Raw genomic sequence first — 19591 nt, 5'->3', positions numbered from 1 at the left:
GATTTTAAGCTGTGGAGAGAAATACATATTTTTATCAGTCAATATACTTGTCAATATATTCAAGTACTTTACTCGAACAATGTATCTGCAAAATATATAACCGAGAATAAGATATTAGAAAAGTAGAAATGTTAAAGGTGTTTTAGATTGAGCACAGCAGTGTAATTGGTTCCAAAAGATCCAGATTGTATGAACCATGTGTAATTGGGTTTTATAAATTAGTTAATAGATCAGTTCATTTTGCACAATATCTGAGGTGTTTTCCTGTTATGTTTGGTTGTGTGAATTGTGCGTAGTTTCTTGACAAAAATGTGCCCTTTTTTAAAAATTGTGCTTCACTGACCAGTAGATGGCAATGCAAAACCACTCTAGTCAGTGCATGTATGAATGAGTTGTGCTGTTCAGTATAACAAGGACTATGGATATGATGCACCATAACTATCACTGGTCAATGTTCTTCTTCAGCCATCTCCATTAAACCCTTTTTATTGACCGTCACAAGACAATAAAACAAGAAGTTTCTGTAAGGTTTCACTGATTTATTGTTTTGTTAATGTTTGTGCAAGGATAAGAGTAACAAAAATCTACAGACTAGACATGATAATATATCCTGTTCCTATCATACAATGTTATTTATACACGTATCCTTTAACAGTATGTATATATTCAATCCAATGTACCTTTTACAGTTTAAGATATATTGATTATCCTTTTAAGACAGACAAAAAACATCAACAGTAAACAAATTCATCTAAACACCCACACAGCCTGAACTGACCAAATGCAATTTAGACATTATGTAAGCTTCAATGATATTGATGTGCTATATCATGTTTCTAGTACAGCGTCATCCAAATGAACACACATAACCTACAAATGCAGCACAGTTCCCTGCAGTGATTCTAAGTGCATTATTCACTTGACTTGTAGGGGAACATGACCCTTGTTCATTGAGGTAACACATCTAATCTTTTTATGTAGAAATTACTATTTTCATAAGAACATGTTTCTGATTGTATTCTGTATTTCTGTGTATTAGTTATAAGGACGGCATGTCTATAAAGTCCACAAAAGTTGTCAATGTTTTATGTGTAACTGTGGAGCCCTGCAGCCTGGTCTACTTCTGTCGCCCACTGACCTCTTCTGAGATAAATCAAAAATATAGTTTGGGCTGAAATAAGTTAAATATTTTTCTTCTAAAAAGTACATTTTGGAACACTTTGCATGCATCATTTGTTATCAAATATCAGTCAGAAAGAGCTTGTATCAGTCCTGGTCCACTGCCGAGTCTCAGGTTGTTTATGATTGTGCTGCTGGACTGCTACCAGTTAACCTGGTCCGCCAGGCTATTGGCTCGTGATGACACCACTGCCCATGCTGCAGTCTGGTCCCAACGTGACCAGACTGCTGCAGCACCACTTGTTCTGATGACAAAGTAAGTTGCTGCTTAGTAAGTTTTACTGGAACGGTTTCTTCGGAACGGTCTTGTGGAATAAAAGAATAATTAAGCATTTCAAGAGAAAAGTTGGAAGATATTTTAATTTAGTTTAAAGCCGTTATTGTATGTGTCATTCTTTTGTATAATGTAGTACTAAATTATGAAACTATAAAAATTATTTTGGAGAAAAATTAAATCCCAGTCATAGTTGCATTTAGACTTTTGTACCCAGTATCCAGAGGTTGGATTGGTGTTGGGGTGTAGCAAGCACTGCCGCCTGACACAGTTTGTTTTTGTATACTTCGATTCCCATTTAATAAAAAATAATGGCTCTAATAAGGACGGAATTTCCTCGCAGCCAGCATTTACTGGTCATTAGAAGAACTTTAACTACCCCGGTTTTACTAATCATTCATGGCTGTGTCTAAAATCATGCTCGCTCACATCTCCCCATGAAACAGAACAGTTTACTCTGTAATTAACAATAAATATGTCCCAGATTTATGAATCAGCATCAGTTTGCGTTATCACTAACAGGTGTAGTGTAAAACTCTAATTTTCATCCTTTCATTGATAAAAAGTGATGCATTGCATTGTGGGATTGTTGGAAGAAAAGACTTAACATGCCATGCACAGCACACACATTTCTTTCATTCCATTATTCAATATTTTAATGTAAATTTACCACGCAGAATTTAGATGCTGAAATATAATGTGGGTCAGTTAATATAGTGCTTATCATAGTAAATGGACAGTGATCTTAGACACAGCCACCGTATCTGCCAGTTACTAAAAACCTTATTCTTGCTGGTTGGTATATATTGGCACTGTGACAGGCTCTCTAAGGAAAGTGGAGTTTAGTAGTTTTAATAGACAACATCAACCAGCAGCACAGACTGAATGTCTAGATAATTAGTGGTGTAATATCACCATAAGTGTCCCCTTATAATGGAACATAAAACCAGACATAATCCAAGCTCACAGTATTTTTATTACCTCATAAAATTAGATTTTCATATTTCAGTAAACAGAAGCATCTTCCAGTGCATCCCTTTTTTATACAGCATGGCTGTTTAGCACGTTAACATTCTATAAAATTATTCTAGTAGATGTATATGCTATTTCTGTGTAATATTGTAATGCAGTACATATACTTGTTCACCAACAAGTTAATGTGCGGGAGCAAAGTTGTCAGAAACCAGAAGTAGCCATCCTACACCTCAGAAGATTATACAGACCAGGTGTCAATGTTTGTTTTGTGGTCAAAAAGAGGTGCAGGGGCATGATGGTAATCACAATCAGACAATCAACATCCACAGTGTTCTTCAACCTCTTGACTTGTAACTGACTGGAGCTACATGTTACCTTGTTTGTCTGAGGATGAGGAGGAGGTGGATGGTGATGGGGAAGGTGGTTTGGGAAAGACCCTGTCGGTGGGTGTGATGCCTGGGCTGCCAAGACCAGAGGAGCTAGAGCTGCTGGAGCGGTGTGGTCCCTGGCCCTGTCCAATCACAGGAGCAGGCCGGACAGGTCTGACAGGCGGGGGCCTTAGCGGTGCATTCGGTCTACGTGCTGATATAGCAGGTTTAAAAGTGCTCATAGTCTCGGAGGAGCTGCTGCTGCTACGTCGCTGGGCTGCATCTGGATCCCTGATCACCATGGTGTGGAGAGGGCTGCCAGGTGGATCCTGGGCTCCACTGGGGTGTTTGAGGGGTTCCAATGTGTCCAACACAACATCAGGGGTATGTTTCGCTACATTCTGTCGCTCCAGCTCACGCAACTCATGGAGAGCTGTATTCATTGTTTTCTCTATGTCCTGAGAAGAAGGAAAATAATAAATTAAACAATCAGGCAACAAGTAACTAAAACCATGATGAGGGAGACATGTCCCCGCATTTTTAAAGTTCCAGTTTGATGTACGCACTGTAACTTTTCTAAATAGTTTCCTATTACTGTCCCACCCCCAGAATCCAAACTGTAAAGCGCTTTAGACCGATTTAGATAGACAAAGAGCAGTAATGTTAGGGAGCAGCGGAAAGTGATGAGCATCCTGGCTCTGCCCAAGGCTTTGCCTCTTAAGCTACATACAGTCTGACTGTCCAACCCTCTGATGGGTGTGAGGCAAAACAAAACAAAAAACACTGCACGTCGCCTCCTCTGCAGGTTTTCAGAAATCATCTAATCTCTATTATATTTACAATCAATATCCTCTTAAAAAGTTGCTAGAATTCGATATGAATCAAATATGAAATAGGCTAAATAAGGCAGTAAAGGACAGTGTTCTTTTCAATTGAAGATCTGCATACAATACTGATCTAGGAAAGTATAAGGTGTCTATCAATCACAATTAGGGTAGGGTTAGTGTATAAATATGATGACAAATACTATTGAGAGTATATTCCAGTTTAAACACTCACCTCAGCAAGTGCTTCAGCCTCAAGAGTTTTGTGATCTCCTAAACTTGCGTGCCGAGTTGTGCTGGGTGAAGATCGCTGAGAGTGGCTTTCCACGAAGGCCCTTCTGTCGGAGTGGTTGATGCAGCCAGCACTGCCAAATGCAGCGAGACGCCGTTTCTCCGGACTGTCTGCTGGGCCCCTGCTAACTGCTACTTTGTGTGGGCTGCAGGGCCGAGGCATAACCCGAGGGGGCTGGTCTGCAGCTCTGGTGGGGCTGTGACTGTCGGCGCCGTTCCTGTGGCGCGGACCTACAGCTCCATCTGATCGCACCCTCACCCTAAGAAAAATCACAATTTGATACTTTATCAGTGTGAATCTCTTGACTCAGAATACTTTGCACAGGAAATTAAAATGCTGAATTTTTCTTTTGGTTCATAAAAAAAAAGCAAATACTACTTCTATCTACATTATGTATTCACAGACGTGTATCTCTACCTTCCCAGTGCTGCTCCAAATTGGCGTTCAGGTGTGTGTTCACATGGAGATCGGCGGTCGTTTCTGGACGACGCTCTTTCATCGTGATGGGGTCCACTGCTGGCCACACTATCAGTCCTGCTATCCGAGAATGCATCATCCCTGATACGGGTAGACAGAAGAGATTGATCTTGATTAATGGCTTCTGCCCTCGGGAAATGTTAATATTGGCTTTTAATTTGAGAGATTGCACATGGACGTGTAATCACTCAAACAGCACATAAGAATCCATAACAATTATATTTGTGCCACAAAAACAAGACTCACATGTCTTGTACCACAATGTACTGATGTGGAATCAGCCCATCCACACCGTTATGTCGGCCCTCCCACCAGTCCTCAGAAGCTCGCAGGTAGAGAAGCAGAGATGCTCCCTTCTTGAAGGAAAGCTCTCTCGGACTTCGGCCCACATAGTCAAACTTTGCAATGGCCTCGATCTGCTCCAACTCTGCAATACAGAGAATACACACAAATAAATGGGATGGCGTTTTTACAACTCTGACAGGTGCGGCTGCAGTCTTTGCAGTGGACGGACTGTGTTTGGAGCCTCACCTTCATCGCTAGTGTTGGGTCCGGTGCCATTGTCTACCTCATCAAGAGTTCCTGGCTCACTGTGGGGGCTTTCACTGAATGGAGAAATAGGGAGAGAGACGTTCCCAAAACCATATTTTATATTTATGTTTATTTAAGAGAAAGGCAAATAACAATTCTGATGCACTATGGTGTTGGGTGTTTTTCAGTTGTTGATCCATTCATTTATTTTCTCAAATGTTAAAACAAAAAAAACGAAATGTGAGCTTCACAACTATATTATGCATCCAAATAATACATGCACGGTAGCATACATCTTTGTAAGACCCAAACTAAATACCTAAAAGTTATGAATATGGTTATGGTTATAAAATGGTTATTGTTTCCTCAAACATATAGCTAACAAACATATAATAACATGCTGCTTAATTGTGTCCAACAAACAAGACACGCAATAGAATAAACTATAGTAAACAGGACTATGTATTAGACAATACACCTACATCCTGTCTTGGGTTTATGTCAGCAGTGATTAAAGTAGCAGCTCAGTTTTACTCTCTGACCAGAAGCACTTTCCACATAATCAATATACATTTCACCATTGAGGACTGTGCAAATTGTATAGAATCAAACATGCTGCCTAATAAATAAATAAATAATAATACATTTTATTTATATAGCGCTTTTCATATTACTCAAAGACACTTTAATATTGTTTAAAATCATCACAAAAGAGCAATAAAAAAACCCAATACAAACATAAATTAAGGGGAACAAGGATAAGCGGTTCGGATAATGGAATGGAAAAAGTAGAAAAAGTAATTATGTCAAACTGTTATGAATTGAGGCTGCATATGAATAGCAGCTTTTATCCAAAGTGTTCCACAATTTGGACCCCCTCATTTTCTCATTCAAACACACACTCCTAAGCAACAGCCGACCCATAATCTATGTAGTGACACAGAATGGACACCTTTTCTTACACTTACCAGTACTCTTCCCCACCCGCCATGCACTTTTCATACACAGGTCCGTCCAACTCACGCTGGGCCGGGAAGATGAGCTCGTGGTGGATGATAACGGTCTTAATGATCTCGTTCACATGCGCCTGGCAAGCCACGGGGTCTTGGTCATCTGGTATTGGCATCAACGTGGGTCCAAAGCAAATAGCCAGGTTGTAGGGGTCCATCATGTTCTCATCACTGTACTGAGATACACTGGAAAGCCAGAAGCAATTAGCATCACTCTCTGAGGGTCAAACAAGTTGTATTTGTTGTGGAAGGACTTACTGATTTAGAAATGCAAATAGGTATCTCATGACGATGATCACGGACCGCTGGAGAGTCACAATTATCTGCTGAAGGTGATGAGCCCTTTCTGCGCCTGAATCAAGCTCTGAAAAATAAGGGAAACAAAGAAACAGTGGAAAATTACAGAAAGCTACACTAAATAAAAAGCTGACATGTATCAGATGCTTTCCTGGAATGTGACTCACTGGTTGTGGATATGAGGTCGAGGTAACGCTCTTTAGGGAAGAGTGCGTTTTCCAGCCCCCTGAAGTAGAGCTTAAGAACGCCTGCCACAGAGTTGATGTCATGATCGGACTGATCATCCACCAGTGGATCTTCTCCTATAGATGTAGCATACATTTAATCCCCTCATTAATCATTCATTTATATCAATGGTAATATATCACAGCACTGATGCAGTTTTTTTTAAATGCGTATTTCAAGTTGGGAGGTTAATATAAACATTGAGAGTGCAGTTATTATTACTCCAAGATGCTGATCATATGTATTATGCATCTTAAATGCTTTACATGTCCATTATGAAGTTACAAGTGACACATGGGCTCTTTATTTGCACTTTAGAGGCCTGTGGAACAGACTGTGGCTTTTGAGGTGGACAAAACACAATTTAAAACCAATCAAGAGAAGATGGCCAAGCGCACTGGGACTAACCTCTTTCAAATGCATTTTTAATATCGTTGACTTCGACATGGGAGCCTGGAACTCGAAATATACCTTGCTGCTGAAGACCTGTGGGCAGATGGACCAGTTATTGTAAAATGTTTCCTGTCTATGAATTTCTCTGCACATTTAACGTTTAAGAATATGAACCAATCCTCACAGAATATGCACAGCACATAAAGCCTAAAGATTAAAGCACAAAAACAAACTAGTATGTACTGTATGTGACAAAAAGGGTGCAAAATGGTGTGAGACTGGATTTGAAAGAAAATGAAATAAGATGTCATGGAGGCAAGGTTTACCCCCACCAGAAGACTTCTAGTTCATTTCAATTTCAATCGGTCATTGAGTTCTGGTCAACAGTATTATCAAATTATTATTATGTTTTTGTCCTTTTCATTGGTGAATATAAAAATAATAATCACATCTCTATCATCACTATAATATTAACAAACACACTTTCGTCATTTCTAAATTGGTTGATTTTATGAAATTCCTAAGCAAGGGACAATAACACAGAATTTGATTTGACAGAGTCACAAAATCTATTATTTAGGCTAATTTCAACCCAATAGTTCCCAGAACTATGTAGCCACAGGAACTAAAACATGAACTAAATGTCCAATTGGCGTTTTTCCTGTTGTTCGTGTGTTTCTACCGCATTTTAAGAACCATGAAGATTAAGCAAATAATTCAGCTAAAACAATGATGGTAGCTTTTAAAAGAAAAAACAATACAGATTAATTGTGTCCACTCTTCGTCTTAATATTGATACGAGTGGCTTCCAGTGCTTTCTGATTGAGTGAAGGAGTGCCCAGCACTTCAAACTCTGCCCCAATAGTTCCTGGGCTATTAGAAATGACGACCCTCAGGGTCTGGACTTTTTTTGGCATCAGGAACTATGACGGAGGTAATAATTTAGACCCGTGGGTGAGAAAAGTTTAGTGGTAAAAATATTTTTCAGTCTCGGACATTCCTATTGAAAACATATTTCATTGTATTGCTTTGTTTAATACAAATTTAAGACATATACTGTGTGACTGATGTTGATCATTTTCATGACAATTTTTCTTTTTATAAAATGAGGGATACAGACAGAATATGTGAAAGCACAGGTTTTTATCATTTTTTTGTGGAAAGAAACATGGACATTACATAGGAACCTACCATATAGGTTGATGTATCGAACACAGCTCTCAACCACCACTGGTATAGGCTGCCCTGAGTCCTACATGACAGATTAAAATGATATTATTGTAAGCACATAAACAGAAAATTATAGAAAAGAATTGTCATGCCTGAAGGGTGTTATCATCAGAGACTTATAGAGGCGGCCCCTTAAAATTAATTTACTTAAAGTACATTGTTAATCATGTGATGTTTTTTTGAAAATAACTGATGTTAAAGTGTATAGAAAGAAAATACACACAACAACATATGTTACTATCGCTACAGTATTTTCACAGGAATGCCAACAGGACAGAGGCACAGACATGTTGGTTAGCATCCTGAACACAGTGTGATTATCCCGCCCTGCTATTAGACAGAGTACCTGACTCCTGGCACGGACATTCCGTCTTCCCCTGGGCAGAGAGCAGAAAGGCCCGTAGACAGAGGAAGAGAGGCAACAAGAACCACAACAGGTTAGTGAGAGAGACAGACCGTACAGAGGCAGAGAAAAAGAGGAGGCCTGTCCTGAAAGAATAGCCAAAGCATCAGTGCCTTGTGGGGTTTGAAACGTGGCTCAACAGGAGGAGTGTGTGGGACAGAGGGTGCTACCTGAGAGGATGGGGGTAAGGGCTACATAAACTAAGGCATACTTCTCAGGCTGCAACTAACCAATTATGTTCATTATCCATTAATATAACTATTCATTTCTGTAATGGGTGGTTGAATCCTTTGTTTTGTAAGATGTCAGAATATAGTGACAAACAACCTCCTGAAGCCAAACGTGTCATCACGTTTTGTCCAGCCAATGCTCTATAAGCTAAAGATATTCAGTTTATTATCATCCAAGACAAATATAAGTACAACATATTTTAAAAGCTATAACCTGGAACAAGAGAACATTTGGAATTTGAGCTTGAAAAAAAATCACTTCAATGATTAATTGCTTTTTTACGTCTGCCAAATCGACTGATCGTTTTAGCTGTAGTGCTCCACTGCTGTTGATGCACTCTGTCTTGCATGCCCCTGTTTGTTAAAGCCTTAAAGTGGATGTGGCCATTTGTTTATTGCATAGCCTGACATTGCTGGTCCATGGCCAACTGACATGAGGCCAACTATTTTCAGTGTCTGAAGGCTGGGGATCATAGGAGAGAGGATGTTAAAAGCAGACCCCAGTGCAGTGCTTTAAGAAAGCAAACCATCTCCAAAATTAGAGTTGTTTTTGTACTTCACCCTGTCTTTACTAAAAGTACAAGATTGCGAACACAAGGCAATGAGCAAGAGGAAAATCCGTGCATGAGTGAGCCAACATTTGGGTAAAAGAGTGGTCAAAGGCAAGAGAACCCCCAAGGACCGCTAGCGAGACAGCTGAGCTCATGGAGAGACAAAGAGCACAGATGGGCTAATACCTGAATGAAGGCCTCCATATTGCCGTTAAACAGCTTACGGTTAAAAACCGAGCGAGGTCTAGACTTCCGCATTCTCTGGGGTTTAGGGGGAAGAGTGGGGGGCCTGGGGAGATGGTGGGGGTGTACGGTTGGTACAGGGTAAATATATGAATGCTAATACAATTGGTATACACATAAGAATATATATATATATATTTAAAAAACAGAATTTTTTTCTCTAAAATGTGTTTGTTGTCATGTCTTTGCCAACATAATTTGCACCTCCAAAAACACAATATTTAAAAGAAATGAGCAGATATCACTCTCATGCAGTATCTACACAGTCAATGTGAAGACACCAGCCGGTTGGCTTGGCTCGTTTTGTATCCGTACAAAAGGTGAGAACATGACATGTTTTACGAGGTATTTCAGGCCAGCTGTTTTCCCCTGCCTCTGATCTTTAGGCTCAGTTAAGCTTACAGTCTGCAGCTTCATATTTGGCGAACATCATGACAACGGTCTAGATCTTCAAATGTTTTCTTGGCAAAAAGCACATTTCCCCAAATGTCAAACTATTTCTTTGAAGGGACCTTTAATGAAGCTGCTGTAGCAAACTTAGTCAAAGTCAATGATAATGACTAAAGGGAAACATCAGACATAAAATTCAATAACAGTTTTCATTGCATTTAATAAAACGTGGTAAAGTTCAAAATAGGTAAAGGCCAAATACTATTTGACAATTAGTCATGAGCTTGGCTTGTCAATATTTCTTTATTTTCTCCCTAGCAATTAATTTATTAATTCTATATTTTATAGATTAAAACTGTGAAGAACAACTCACAGCCTTCTCTGATTGGGATCAAACTCTTTGTTCAACAAACAAGAGAGAGAACTTGACACAACTCTCATATTCATTCCTGCCACATCCAGAGACACAGGAAGGCTTTTACACGCCATTGCCTATGTTATTCATCCTCTTGTCACTGGACATCTTACCTTGTTGTTCCATATCCAGCCCTCTCCCCTGGAAGGAAAAACAACAGAGAAAGAGCCAAAATTAGTATACACTAGTTTTACAATCACAGAAGTTTGCTGTACGGTTGAGTGCTGGCCGACTATACAAGGCTGGCAGATGGAGATGGAAAGGGGTGTTATGAGAAAACGGGCATCTATTCAGGCAGGCTCAATGGGGTGAGCGCCACGGCTGCATTTGACTCACCGCCAGGCAGCAGTCATTCAGTGGTTGCCATAGAAACGGCACAAGAGCCCCAGAAGGGGAGAACTTGTCTACTCGCTCTGCAAAGTGAAAATGTATCCAGGGGCAACACGAGTGGGAGGTTTGTGGGAGCTGATTTGTACAGTGTGATGATTTTATGATATCAGCACCACATTCACGCACACGTCTCACTGTACGCAAACTAATTAAGGCCTCACTTTGATCAGTCAATCAGAAATGTTTGTTTAAGGATCACGTCATGTGTAAAGCAGCTTCCAGCACAATCCTACTTCATGGCAAACACACATAATTCCATCCCAAAGCAGATGTTTGAGTCTGAAGTAGAAACTAAATAACACAGAACATATTGATATATATATATATATATATATATATATATATATATATATATATATATATATATATATATATATATATATATCTTTTTAGGTTAATACTTATTTGATATGAGGAATATATAAACAAAGGAATACCCTTCAGTCTTTTTTACCTACAACCCTTTATGTCCAACAATTGTCAAGCTGTCAATTGATATATTGAATATGTTTAGTAATAACACATTTCTGGATTAAATTTCAATACCCTGACCCACCGACTAAATTATAGCCAAAAGCAGATGTGTGCAAATTTCTGAAGTTGCAACTCATTGACATGAGACTAAACTGCACACATCCTTATTCAAACTTTTGTCTCAGGTAATTGTGCATTAAATACATAAACAAGCTATGCCATGCCATAGCCTTCAGTCAAAGTGCAGTCAAAGTGCATCTCATCATGAAATGTGGTGGCTTTTTTTAAGCCAGTGACCAATTTAGGTTAAACAACTGTCAAGATCTCAAGTAGATGACAAACTAATTCAACATAATTGGAATACATTTTCAAAAAGAAAGGAGGGAGATGAACTGAATAGAATACATCATTTCGGATCTATGTTATGTATGGTACTTTACCCACTTAATAAAAAACTTGATGTAAAGGACACCCCCCCAACTATTACCATCACTTCCCACTCCACTAATGTAGAGCACAATAAGTCTCACCTTCTCCGAGCGTCTGCTTCAGAAGGTCATGCTTGGCTTGCAGTTTGATAATGAGATTGCTGCCATTCAAGTACTCCTTGTATTTCTGCAGATGAAATACATAAAGAGACAATTAGCGACAAGGTTATTTCTAGTTGTAATGTATGTGCTCCATACTGCTGTACCGCAGTACTGCTGTCTGAGAACTCACAGTAAAGTAGAAGCCCTCAGTCTCATGCTGATTGGCTCGTCTCTTCACAATGTTTGCCTTGCTCATGTAGGAGTCAGAGGAAGCCGATTTGACCGACTCTGTGGATTGGCTGTGCTGGAAGGCCTCCGAAACATCGAAGTCCTCCAGAGTGAGCATGTCCTGAAGGGTCTGCATGGTGGCGTCAAGGGTCTTCCTCACCTGACACACACACAGCATACAAGCCTGTGACTTTAATTCAGTATCTACAATTCATCTGTTTTGTTTTATCTTCAATCAGTATGGAATTACTCACACACAAGAACAACAAATAATATAAACTACACTCAATGTCATTTCTTCCAATACAACTTCTCAGTGTCACAAACGAGCTGTATGGTGTAAACAAAGCCAGCCGGACATTTTCACAGCAGCTAGTTACTGATGTGCCGTAAACAACAGAGTAATTAGCTACCATGAATCATCATGACATGAAAGATAAACTATGTTCCTTCCATGTGAGTCAGACAGGATGGCAGTGTGCATTTCCATATTCATAACAGACCGGTGTGACACACATACACGCCCAGGTAACCTTTAAACATGTCTATGCGAGTAACAGTGGCTTCAGGCCAGCAGGCCAGGGAGCAGCATGCTGGGTGACCCCCCAGTTAGAGGCAGGAGACTGGATGAGAGATGATTAATGATCAAAGATGAACATAAATGCAGGGTGTGACAGAGGTATGGGTGTTGGCTGCCAATCCAAGTTTAAAAATGACTGTAGCAAATCCAAAAAGGTATTGAAATGCTCCAGTTGCTTCAAGTAAGACAAACGGCTCTTCGATGAGTGATAAGCTGTCACAGTGGTAATTCTTAACATGGCAGACATTTTCTGCCAGATCTTTTAAGACCCTCTAACTGAAGCTTTTCAAATTTCAAATTTCAGTAGTTTGAAGTTTTGGCAAATGCACCAAAGCCTGTAAACATTGCGGTATATAGACTGTCCTACGTTAGAGCAGCAGATTTCTTTCAGAAAAACCCTGTTCTGTTCCCTTGGATCTCACTTTATTGATAGTTTAAATGATAAGATATTAATTTCCTGCCACAGTATATTGCAACAACACACACACACTTAATATATTTTACTGAGATAAAAAAAGGTGTCATTTCAAACAGCAAAAGCTAAAGAGTGTGGTTTTTGTTTAGGTCATTATCTACTAACTAAATAAATCACAAGATGACGTATGAAGATTTGGGTTGCTGACCAACTCAGTACAGTTTCTTTGAGTAAATCCTGCATTTACTGTATATGAGTACATACAACTCAGTACATTTGGACATATATCCTCTTCAGAGTCAGTAGAAAAGAACGTTACTGTGTACCGCACACTTAATGTGAGCTTGCTAGATTTTGAAATGAAATACTGACACAAGCTGCCTTCAGCCCTGTGAGCCTTGTGTGCACTCTCACCTCTTCATTTTCTATCCTCAGCGTGGCCAGACGAGACTGCAGCTGGTGGTAGCGCATCAGGAGCTCTGTCTGGACAGGCTGCTGTGCACTCACCTGACACACCTGGGATTAAGAAAGAAAGGGAGGGTTAATATTGAGAACGCCAAACATGATGAGATGCATTTTGTATGAAGAACTAAGACCTATATAAACAAACTCATCTTACAGCTCTTTGTCCAAAGTGACTCACCTCATCCCCCATGTGTGGCTGACAGTCAAAGCGTGCTGGAGGACAGAAGATCTGGCTGTGTGCGTCCATAAACTTCAGCTTGTCTCCTCTGACGTCCATGGCATCTACCGCTCCCTCCAGCAAGTCCAAACCTTCGTGGCGAGAAGTCTCCAGACTATACTCTGCCGACAGGTAGGTTCTCAAAGTGCGTGCCAGACTAGCATGGAAACCTAAGTCGCAACACTGAGGACAAGAAGTAACACATTTAGTAACCACAAACCAATAAAAGGCAGAGAACGTATGCAAGAAGAGATTAAAAGGTGGTTCTTTCAACATTTTTGGCTCAGGCAGTAGTTACTTACATCTATAAAGTCTGAGACATCATGGATGTAGTATTTGGCAACCAGCGCATTGGTCGCTGCCAGATTGAGAAGATAGTCGTTCCGGGCTTTTGTGCATTTCAGCTTGTTTTCAGAGTACTTGGCTTGTCTCTAGGGAGAAAGAGGAAGAGAGAGTCCCATCAATGCCAGGATGTAAAATGGATTTCTAATGCACTCCATGAATGCAATAAAACATCAATCAGATTTTATTTTTATATAATCTGTCAATATATGTAATACTTTGCACAATGTAGAGATGGGCTTCTTGTAGCATCAACTGCTTTTTCTGTCATTTGTACAAATGGTTCATAAGGTTCATAACAAATGCATTTGTACTCAAGTGTGGCTATTATGCCTATAATGCACAACACATTACATCATGTCACATTACACCAGTCGACTAAAACAGACCTTCTCCTTCATTTTCTCCATCTTCTTGACGGAGCTCCGTCGCTGTGGCCGTTCATCATGACCGTACCGCAGCAGGCTGGAACCAGTGTCATTGGCCTTGCCGATGTGCTTCTCTTCCAGTTTCTCTGCCTCCTTTAGCTTGCTCTCAGCACTGAGACTCTCAGTATGGTACATGTGGTACGTCTTCATCACCTGTCAACAACAACAGTCAAACTGTACTCAGTACCAAGGGCATCATATTCAAACTTAAAAGGGATGTGACTTTGAGGAGCAATATAAAAAATATGCAGAATTTTAAATGTAATGTTATGTAGATATCAGCCACATTTAACTGCCGATAAAGAGGCAGATTTTTAAGTGACATTACGGGAAACTCTGACCGGTAAAAATGTAAAATATTCATGTATTATTGGCAGTGGCCAAACCATAACTGGCTAAATGTGTCCAACAGCATGAAGGCACATTGTGTCAAAAAAGGCAAGTGTATTCATCACTTTTACTTCAGTCATACAGCTAACTGTAATAAAACCAAATGTCTTTTCTCAAAGGGGTGTGAAACAGAGGAACATGTATAGATATATAAAGTATAAATATATAAAACGTTACCATGTATTCTCTCATCTCCTCCAAAGGAGTTTAAATTATTCAGCGGTATTAAATAGTTTCTGGCCACATATTCATGATATGGTTAACTAATGTTTTCCAGGCCTAAGTGTATATTGCAAATGACCTAATGTAACCCTAGAATATATATGTTTTGAACATTAAGACATTAGGGAGTGTCTCTTACACATTCTGCCCACGGAAGCGTCACATTTTGATTGACATTTCCCTACTGAGCTGGAGGTGTTGTGCTACATCATTGTGCATGTTTGTCTTCCTCAAAGAATGGTAGTTGGTTTAAAAAAGTCATTGCACTGTAAAGCACTGTGATTTGTACTACATCTAGGTTCATCACTGTTCCAAATATAATCTACACTCCCACTGGTCAGATTGCTTTAGAGGAATTTCTCATAAAGTGTCATGAACATATTCATGTTTAACCACATTATTATAGAGATCCCATATACATGTTTGGCTAGATACCCTGAAAAAACAGTACAATTAAACAACATCTGCTCCTCCATTGCTCACTCTCAAGTTCTGGTTTCCTAGCAACCCTGACTGAAGCGGACGTGCAAAGGACAGCAAGATTTATCAGCAGGGGATGAAGGAGGTTACAAGGAGACAGAGAGCAACCTTCCCTGCTGCCCGTGAAACAAGAAACTACTTGATTTCTACAAAAATCCAGCAGCAGGTCAATAGTGGAGTGCAGCAGGCGGAACAAAATGAATCCACCTTATAGGTAATTTGACATTTAACTCATAACTGATAATACAAACTAATTATACAAGTTCATTTAAACTGTATAACTTTATCTAGCCCAAATCTTAACAGACTACTGCAATTTCCTATGCTCCGTAGCTGCAGAAAGACATTTAATAATGCATGAATCTGAGAGAGGAAAAATCAATATCAGCAAAGCAGTGAAGTGCTGTATCACGTTACATGTTAGAATATTGGAGCATATTCACTTGTACCAAACATCCTTTTAAAATGAGTGGAACTACTCGTCAATAATCACTGAAATTGCACTGCAATTAAACTGTTTCCAGTAATATTATGTATATTATATCTTTTAAAAACTGTTAATGCAAATAAACACAAACCATGTTACAAAACCCACTGTAAAGTAATTTGCTTCATTCTGCAAAAGATAATATAAGCACGGTTAACTTTGGTGCAGTTATAGTATCGGTCAAAATCAACTTTAAGTAAAAGACTTAACCTTTTCTTGAATAATGACTTTCAGTATTTACTCAATAACATGCTAGATGTAATGCAGATAATTAGCTGTGTAGGGAAATAATGAATTAGGCAGAAAGAGCCAACATCAACATCATCTTAAAATAAGGGTATGGTCTTTTCTACTTGTATATAATTTAATTATATCAAAAGAATCAGATTACAATACATCTGAAAATGAAAACTACAAGACAAGACCAAGACCCTGGAACTACTAGATGTGACTCAGGAACTAACAATCATGATATCAGTAACTAACAATGATGATATCACTGAGAAATAAGACCCATGTTGCTCTTTGTCCCAAACACAGCAGATGATATCACTACATCGGTTGATTTTCTTCTTTAATGTGGAGGCATCAGCACTGAACACAGCGGTTGTCCATCTTCACCATTGTGTGTTAGATTTCATGTGTGTACACTGTCTCCACATGGGGTGTCTATACTGTATGTACAGTTAGACATTAACAATAGACACAAGCAGCTGTGTGTGATCACATGTAACTTGAGCTGAAACTACTCCAGCAGCTCGTGTTTGCTGTGAGCACAGTGCACTTCTGCAGCACAGACTGCTGAGTCGGCTTAAAGCACTTCCAGGAACAAGAACGATCTCCCCTTCAACTGATGTAGAAATTCACAGTGGGAGGAAGAATGCAAATGTTCTCCTTTCACGACCTCAGGAGATGAAACCTGTTAGAGGCTGCATTGCTGATAAGGCATATCTGCCATGTGCAGTGTCAGGCCAGCTGTTTCACAGGCTACAGGTTTGAAAAAAGCTCTGACTTAGGATTGACGATACACAGGCCAACAGAGGGGAAAGGCAAAACAGGCAGGTTGCTGTAGGCAAAGAAAGTTTAGGCACGAAGCGACGATGACAACTGTTCAACTCACAGTGTAGAGCTCATTGGTGACTTTCACTAACTCCTCGTGCATCTGCACCCCGATGTCTTTGCTCTGGAAAAGAGAAAAACAGTTGATAGTTTAATTTTAAGCACAAATGAAGGCAGGTATTCAAACATCTAAGACCGAGAACTGGGAAAACTAAAGCGCTGTGTGCCAGTTATATTTTGTGTGTGAGGGATGTCAGCAGGCATTGAAATGCTGTCATTACTCTGCACCAGAAAAGATCTAATACAATGCCCAAAGTGCACATGCAGATAAAAATAGAACAGTGCAGTAGCTGCAGAACATTTCCCAAGGAGTTGTGTCACAGTTTCAGCTCAGTTACAGAGGCTAAGAGCCTATGATGAATTGGCCATGTCCCAAAACAGGGCTTATAGCCCAAGAGGAGGAATGAGGCCACCGGAGAGTGACTCTGGAAATCCTGTTGAGGGGATATGGAGCGACGCTGAGCCCAATCAATGCCGTTTTTTGCCGCCTCTCAAGGACCACTTGTCAAAACAGCAACCTTGCATTTTCACATGTGACAAGAATTATATTCCAGCACATTTAGTCCAACTTTGACTTAGCAAAATGGCAACGTTCATTCATTCCCGTTCCCACATGTGTAAATCGTCAGCAGTGAGACTGCATTGGAGCTGAACCAAATGCTACAGTGATGCTATTGTTTTGGAGAACTTTGTCACAATGGGAGTTAAGTTCTTACAGAAGGAAACAGTTTTTCTGCAGATACCTATTGGTCCTCCTCTTTATGCTGGTCGCAAGCTATCCCAGTCTCATAAAGGCTCCCATCGTGACAGTGCACAGCCCCCTAGAGGGCATAAATTACTGTAGACTCCTGCCGCTGTCACATGATACTGATCTAGAATCACAGAGGCAGATTGGTTCATCCCCGCACCTGAATCCCAAATACTCTGCTACTCTCACACACGCACCATACATTATACACTTTACATCGGCCTGATGCGAAGTCAGACAAATGCATTCTGACATTTGAAATAAAAGACAAACGTTGCATAATTCTCTTTCTCTCTGCAGATTGCTGACTGAGTCCTAGTTAATGTGTATTTGGTGTGAAATGGAATGAGTGGGAGTATGGGCGACAAGAGGGATGAGCAAAGAGCATCAACAAAAGGTTAGTGATCTAAATAGGGAGCAAACAGAGCATGCTATGGAGAATGACAATACACATGATGAATGGGGGAGGTTAAAAAGAGAAAGAAAATATCTTGCCAACCGTGTGAAGCGTACTGTGGACACATGATACTCTCACAGTAACCAGAGTCTACTGTAAGGCTGAAGTGCATGGTGCAAATTAAGATAAGAAAAACCTCAGTGATGGGTAGATTCATTGACCCAATATCATCGATACAAAGTGAAAACTTTGATACATATTGTCTTTAAGATATGCTTTTATTTTGGAATTCACATTGTATGTCTGTGCCACTAATTATCATCCAAGTGCTCCTCTAGAGCCCAGTAATAACATTTTTAAATCATATTTTACTTGTTTTTGTGAGTGTAAATGTGTAATGTATAATATTGTCTCATAATGATCGCAGTTCCTTCAATTTAATCAAAATCGTATTGTGGCAGACTTTGTGATATTAGCAAATATGTATCGTTGTCTAAAGAATCAATATACTATTGTATTGTGATGAAACTTGAGTATTTGGTGGGAATAGACAACCTAATGGCCATTACTTGAAACCAGGCTGTAAAGTAGCCGAGAGAACCTTAAATGCAAACTGATTAAACATTATTATTCACGAAAATAGACAATGACACAGCAAAGCACGTCATTAGTCAGAATTGCCCTCAGAGGGAATATGCTGTATGAGAACCATACAGCATGAAATATACTGTACTTACTGATAATTTTCAACATATTTGTACATAGTTTTCAGGGTTACATGCCCTCATCCATTTCATTCAGATTCTGACCTTTTTGAAGAGTCTGATGACATCCTCGCCCACGTGTGCCAGACGGACAATGACGTTGTTGTTGTAGATGTCGCTGAGAGTGGCATGGTCTCTGCTCTCCCGCCTAGTCTGGTCCAAGACCAAATACCAGCAGTTAACAGTGGATAGGAGATTCTGGTCCTTTCTGAAACAGACAAGGAAAGACATTGGTCCATTTCAGTAACCAATTTCTATAAAGCTGCCTGACGTAGACTAATACTAGAATATTAAGAACCACACCCTATGGCGCCCAGAAGTACGAACATTTGGTTGACATCTCAAACACAAATAAACATGCCAATTGTTGGGCAATTAGTTTAACTGTGTAACATAACATATGATGAAGACTGTCTAACAGACCGCACAGCTCTTACATTTGACCCTTTGGTACTGGGGCTCCACGTATTAGAGATCAAAGGGTCACAACACATGTGACCAGGAATCAGCAATAAAGGGGAACGCTGTACACACACATACACACACACACATGCTGACTGCACTCGGCTCCTTGCTCGAGGGAGCATGTGAGTTCAATTATCCTCACA

The 19591-nt window shown here is 39.8% G+C and overlaps 1 protein-coding gene across 3 annotated transcripts in view; it reads right to left on the bottom strand.

Annotated features, from left to right (window-relative positions):
* Window positions 1–524: 524 nt before the first annotated feature.
* Window positions 525–19591, bottom strand: part of LOC117730512 (SLIT-ROBO Rho GTPase-activating protein 3-like) — a 30724-nt gene continuing 11657 nt past the window's right edge. Inside the window, exons 3-22 of one of the 3 annotated variants that reach the window (XM_034532250.1) lie at window positions 19029–19191; window positions 17076–17138; window positions 14338–14529; window positions 13909–14037; window positions 13568–13789; window positions 13339–13440; window positions 11892–12089; window positions 11702–11786; window positions 10421–10448; window positions 8422–8452; window positions 8037–8097; window positions 6861–6938; window positions 6395–6529; window positions 6189–6294; window positions 5889–6116; window positions 4921–4994; window positions 4636–4816; window positions 4330–4470; window positions 3856–4171; window positions 525–3254 (exon numbers count right to left, since the gene is read on the bottom strand). In XM_034532250.1, the coding sequence (XP_034388141.1) occupies window positions 2793–3254; window positions 3856–4171; window positions 4330–4470; window positions 4636–4816; window positions 4921–4994; window positions 5889–6116; window positions 6189–6294; window positions 6395–6529; window positions 6861–6938; window positions 8037–8097; window positions 8422–8452; window positions 10421–10448; window positions 11702–11786; window positions 11892–12089; window positions 13339–13440; window positions 13568–13789; window positions 13909–14037; window positions 14338–14529; window positions 17076–17138; window positions 19029–19191 (2995 nt within the window). In that variant the 3' untranslated portion in view covers window positions 525–2792. Of the gene's footprint in view, window positions 3255–3855; window positions 4172–4329; window positions 4471–4635; window positions 4817–4920; window positions 4995–5888; window positions 6117–6188; window positions 6295–6394; window positions 6530–6860; window positions 6939–8036; window positions 8098–8421; window positions 8453–9445; window positions 9549–10420; window positions 10449–11701; window positions 11787–11891; window positions 12090–13338; window positions 13441–13567; window positions 13790–13908; window positions 14038–14337; window positions 14530–17075; window positions 17139–19028; window positions 19192–19591 lie in introns of those variants that run through there. The other 2 variants (XM_034532249.1, XR_004609467.1) reach the window with 2 other exon arrangements.

The sequence above is a fragment of the Cyclopterus lumpus genome, chromosome 5 (assembly GCF_009769545.1).
Source record: "Cyclopterus lumpus isolate fCycLum1 chromosome 5, fCycLum1.pri, whole genome shotgun sequence".
NCBI classification, from domain to species: Eukaryota; Metazoa; Chordata; class Actinopteri; order Perciformes; family Cyclopteridae; genus Cyclopterus; species Cyclopterus lumpus.
Note: the sequence above shows the minus strand (reverse complement) of the source record. Positions and strands in the feature narration are given on the sequence as shown.